Genomic DNA, 6,136 nt, shown 5'->3' on the forward strand with positions numbered 1-6,136 from the left:
GACTCTCACACTTTAACCCCGAGCCTTGGGGAGATGAGGACTAAGCCGCCTGGCTGTTCGGTGGTGTCCTGCCTGTAATCCCTAGAATAGTCCCATATCCTTATCAAAGGCATCAACACTTGAAACCAGGAAATATTTACTAACTCAGTTGTGTTTGCCTGAGCTCCGCTGAACACAACACACTGAGTTTCTTCACTAGAGATTTTGCATTATTTATTCAATGGAAACAATGTTACCTCAGATACTACATCTTCTATGCTCAACGGTTGTTGATTGTGCTTTTTTTCACTCTCCTTTCATCCCCAGCAGACACAGGGCAGCATGAGGCCTGAGAACCAGAGCAGCGTGTCCCACTTCCTCCTGCGGGGGCTCCCCATCAGGCCCGAGCAGCAGGGGGCGTTCTTCATCCTGTTCCTGGGCATGTACCTGACCACGGTGCTGGGGAACCTGCTCCTCATCCTGCTCATCAGGCTGGACACTCGCCTGCACACGCCCATGTACTTCTTCCTCAGCCACTTGGCCTTCTCTGACATCTGCTTCTCATCTGTCACCATCCCTAAGATGCTCGTGAGCATGCTGACTCAGGACCAATCCATCCCCTATGCAGTGTGTGTAACAGAGACGTATTTTTTCATATTTTTTTCTGCTTTGGACGATTTCCTTCTCACCTCAATGGCGTATGATCGGTACGTTGCCATCTGTCACCCCCTCCACTACATGACCATCATGAGAGAGGGACTGTGTATGTTACTAGTAAGCGGGTCCTGGCTCCTCTCCTGTGCCTGTGCCTTGTCCCACACTCTTCTCCTGGCCCAGCTGTCCTTTTGTGATGACAACACCATCCCCCATTTCTTCTGTGACCTTGGTGTCCTGCTCAAGTTGTCCTGCTCTGACACCTCTCTCAACAAGCTGCTCATTTTCACAGTAGGAGTGGCCGTTATTATTCTCCCACTGATATACATCTTGATCTCTTATGGCCACATTGGGGCCACCATCCTGAAGGTTCCATCTACCAAGGGCATCTGCAAAGCCTTGTCCACCTGTGGCTCCCACCTCACTGTGGTGTCTCTGTACTATGGGACAATTATTTGGCTCTATTTTTTACCCTCTTCCAACACCTCCAGTGACAACAACATAATTGCTACTGTGATGTACACAGTGGTCACTCCAATGCTGAACCCTTTCATTTATAGCCTGAGGAACAGAGACATGAAGGGGGCGCTGGAGAAACTCATCAACAGAGTAAATGTCTTGTGTCATTATGTTCGCTCATCTTTATGAAAGACACATTTATCACCAGACGCTAGCCTCTTAATTTTGAGCCCAGCATGGAAGAAGTTCAGTGATATTTGATAACTTGAATTATATTCTGTTACTATGATTCTCTCTTCTCCTTGCAATTGTTTAGTATAAAGTATGAATTCTGATGTGATATTATTGATTATTGCTCTTGTCTATTAGATTAAGAAACTACATAGTTAGTAGAATTTATGTCTCTCCTCTTTTACTGGATAATGATTAGTTCTTTTGAAAAACAGGTTTATTGGGGTAAAATGGACATAGAAGCAGTATATATTTAAAGTGTACAACTTGATCTTTTGATATGTACACGTGGTGAATTGATCACCACAATCAAGCAGATTAATAATATATCCTTCACCTCCACATAGTGACCATTTTATTTTACTTGTGTGTGTGTGTGTGTGTATGTGTGTGTGTGTGTGGTTAGAAGACTTCAATTTAGATCCACCCTCTTGTAGTTGCTTTCAAAGGGCATAGAGTTTTATTCATACAAGATTGAAGAGTTCTAGAAATCTGCTATACAACACTCACATAGTTAACTGTACACTATAACATTTAAGAACGTATATTTCATGTAATGTTAAAAAAAAGACCCACCCTCTTAGCAAATATCAAGTATAAGTACAGCACTGTTAACCATAGTCATCATGCTGTACTTTAGATTCAAGAATTTATTCATCTGGCAGAACTGAAACTTTGTACATTCTGCTAAGTTAAATGAGTCAGACTCAAAAAGACAAGTACTGCATGATCTCATTTATATGTGGAATTTAAAATAGTCAAATTCATAGAAACAGATAATAGAATGGAGGTTTCCAGGGGCCAGGGGGAGGGGCAATGAGGTGAAACTGGGAATTTATTAGTGTTTATAAATTGTTGGAAGATACTAGCATAGAAAGGTTGCAGAATTGGAAATTTGTGAAGTATCTGCTTTCCTTTTCTCTCCTGCCATTTAGTGCTCTTCTCATAGTTTCTGCTGGTGGTGATGGTGGTGGATCAGGTAGGAAACTCTATAGTGCCCTTTGTTGCTCCAGAAAATTACCCTCCGCTGTGAGTTCAGCTGCTCTTCTGATACACTCAACACTTATTCTGGGTTTTAGGGACACTGATTACTCTTATAGACCATCTTAACCTTCATTAGCAGTTCATTCTCAGACCAATCATCTCTGAAGCTTTCTGACTGATGTGTGAGTTTCAGTGAAGACAAAGGCTCAATCCAGTTACAGAAAGAGAAAGGCAAAGAAAGCATCCATAGTGGAGACTTTCGTTGCTCCCATTGAATGTTGTGACTTTCTCATTCAATCTTTTCATTATCTGTCTTCCTGAAAATCATTTCTTCTCATCTTACAGTGTTTCCCCGAAAATAAGACCTAGCGGGACCATAACCTGTAAAGCGTCTTTTTGAGCAAAAATTTTATATATATATGAAATTTACCAGGTCTTATATTATAATAATACCAGGTCTTATATTAACTTTTGCTCCAAAAGATGAACTAGAGCTGATGGTCCGGCTAGTTCTTATTTTCAGGGAAATAGAGTAGTGACCCCAGGCAGTATCATGAGCCCGAGTAATCTAACTTAGTCATCTAGTAAACATAGTTCTTTTTCTTCAGGCTCTACTTAGTTAAGGATAAACAGGATCACAAATACTTTTGAAGCTTAGCACCATGCAACTGTTAGGAGTATTTGTGAAAGCTAGATCGCAATTGCATGTGGTATCTGCCAGACTGTGTGGCCTCAGACATTTAACTTCTCTGAACCTCAATTCTTCTTCCATGTAAACTGAAAAACTATAAGAAATCTAACATATTTTTACTTTGAAACAAACGAAATTCTAAATTCGGCTTAGCATACAACAGACAAAGAAAATAAATACTAGTTTTCTTTACCTATGCATACCCGGTAAATTGTGGAGCAGAACTTGCACAGATACACCTGAATTATGGTCACTATGGGAGACTGGCATGCAGATGATAACTCCATTCAAAGAAAAGCAGCTGTCCTACGATACAGCAACACATCTTCATTGGCTTAAACTAGAACCAAATGACTACAGAGCAATGAACGAGTGAGTTGGTAGGTGGGCAGATTACAAACAGGCAGATGAGAGGAGTAGCTTATTCCTACTTGTTTAATGTTCATTCAGAGTGGCCCCTGACCTACAGCTCATGAGGCTGCCTTTGAGAATCCCCGCTTTCATTGTGGAAGGACAAAGATTGTCTCCACTCCTACCCTGCCTGATGAAGCTTCAGGCCTGGAGTTACTTTGTCTCTAGGTTTAGTCCTAACCTGCAGCCAGACCAAACCCAAATAGGGCTGGTCCCGTTCTTGCTGGTCTAGACAAACCCTGCCTTAGTTGGCCTACACACCCATGAGTACCTGGCTCAGTTTCTCTGCACCGAAGTTCTGTTGTGTGGATCCCTGAGCACCTGTCTGGCCCTGTCTGACCATCCTTGAAAAAGGCAGCGCTGTCACTCATATTTTTAGCCATGGGTTGGTGACATTGCTCTGAGTGGAGTTTTCTCAAGAAATTTCAAACCCACCTGCCTTCTGGGAAGTGTTTTATCACCACCTTACCTGCTAGAATGGCTTTCCCTGGTTGTAGACAGCACAAAGCAAACTGGTAGGTGCCATGTTGATTTGCATACGTATAGAACTTCTGGAAATCACTTTGGAAGTATGTACTTTATTGGGGGTATTTCCCCTCAGCCATGCCAGGCCTGGCTCATTACCTTCCCCAATGAAGCAGCTCTGGGTTAGGACAAAGTTTGCTATATATAGTTTATAAATACTTCTGGAAGCTACTTAGCATTGACACTTCAATTGACCAGTTTGTATCATTCTCAAAGTTAAAAGTAACATTAATTCATTATATATATATATATATATATATGTATATATATACACACACGCACACACATATACATACATATATACACACACACACATATACTTAAATATACATATATATTAATATAGTTATGGGATGTAGAGTACAGCACGGGGAATAGTCAATAGCATTGTAATAATTATATATGATGTCAGAATTGTAGTAGATTGGGGGACGAGGGTTATCACTTTGTGAGGAGTGTAAATGTCTAACTATTACATTATATTGTATAGCTGAAACTGACAAAACAAAACACAATGAAAAAAATGTAACAACAGACAGACCTTTCTCAGGGGAAAGGAATCATAACATGACAGAACCTGGAGCTTCAACATTTATATTTTAGCTCTGGATTTTATATAACATATATATATATATATATATATATATTCTATAAATTATACATATTATACATATATTGTATAGGTTGCTAAATTGTATATAAGTAAATTGTGCATATTATATATGTATATATATACATATCAAGTTTCAACTCTGATAGGTAAATTTTATGAGAAAACTATGATCTTATTTTGTCACAAATAGAATATGTATGAGAAGACATACTAAAGAATTAGAATCACTTAGCTTTTAAAGAAAAAACAAAAAAATGGGGCAAGTGTTATTGATTAGTGTCTTAGAATTCAAGACATTTTTTGAGGAAGAAGCTGTAAATGACATCAGGAGGGAACTCAAGCATACATAGATTTTAATTTTTGTCACTAAGGTAAAAAAGTTGGAATTATACCAGAAAAACAGTGAGACTTTCCTTACATTATAGATTCTGTTCTTGAATAGCCACTTAACAAGTCACCTAACCTCTGTCAGACATCAGTGTGCCTAGCCCTGGTCAGACAGAGCTGGATAAAGACTGGACGTCCATGCTACAGAAGGGAACATTCTAGTAGTTTAGAGACAGGTGAACTGAAAAGTATGTATGAGTAGTAAAAAGTGCTCTAATATACTACTCCTAGAAATCACCAGGTTTCTGCAAAATTACTGTGTATTAGGCACTATATTAAAACCTGTACCTGTATCATCTATTTTAATCCTCATAATAATTCTATGAAGTATATATTGTTGTTATCTGTATTTCTCAGTTGAGGAAACTGAGGCTTGGATACAATCACATAATTATAATAAATGGTAGTAGCACAATGGAGGATTTATTACTAGTTAACGCTGCCTGGATGTCAGCAAAAGCTTTCCTGGGAAATGGTTCTTCAGCGGGTTATCTCTTTTATTTCAGGAGATTTTGGAAAACTCTTATATTTTGGAATTGTAATTTCAGGCTTTAACACACTTCAAATCTAAAAAATTAGCTATGTTATTTCAGTAAACTTTCTTATGCAGACTTTGATGGGCCTTGTTTTCATCTTCTTGTATCTATTGAAATTGAAGAATCCAAACTACTTCTCACTTAAGTAACAGGAAATGTATGACTCTCTGCCCGTGGTATAAATTGTCAAAACAGCTCTGAAGATGAAGGTCCTGGAGGAGACCAAGACTGGCCAGAGGACCCCTCTCACCTGCTTTGCCGACACTGTATGGTTGATGTTTCTTAGTCGCCATACACAATCATTATGAAAACATGCTTCACCTTGTTTTCACATGCTGGCCTCCATTGTAAATACAACCAAAGTACAAAGGATACTGTCTGAACACATAATTGCTTTCCTACAAATGCCATCCACTTTCAGCACTGACTATCCTTCATGGACATCTGCCTTGCCTAGTGAAGAATGAAGCAAACTTCTCAAACTCTATGTGCACAAGAGTTCCTGGAAACTTGTGAAACACAGATTTCTGGAGTCTACCACCATGGATTCCTATTCAGTACTTCTTGGATGAGACCCCAAATTTTGCACGAACGAGGCTCCCACGTGATGCTGGCACTGCAGATCTGTGAACTGCGCTTTGAAGAAACTGGTGTAAAGAATTACAT

The 6,136-nt window shown here is 39.5% G+C and overlaps 1 protein-coding gene across 1 annotated transcript; it reads left to right on the forward strand.

Moving 5' to 3' along the window:
• Window positions 1-321: 321 nt before the first annotated feature.
• On the forward strand, window positions 322-1,281 carry LOC308505065 (olfactory receptor 1J4-like; the record flags this gene model as incomplete). Its single annotated transcript, XM_081066717.1, has 1 exon — window positions 322-1,281. One exon carries the CDS (start codon window positions 322-324, stop codon window positions 1,279-1,281), a length of 960 nt encoding a protein of 319 aa, XP_080922843.1.
• Window positions 1,282-6,136: the final 4,855 nt, after the last annotated feature.

Source organism: Rhinolophus hipposideros (assembly GCF_964194185.1).
Source record: "Rhinolophus hipposideros genome assembly, chromosome: 11".
Lineage (NCBI taxonomy): Eukaryota > Metazoa > Chordata > Mammalia > Chiroptera > Rhinolophidae > Rhinolophus > Rhinolophus hipposideros.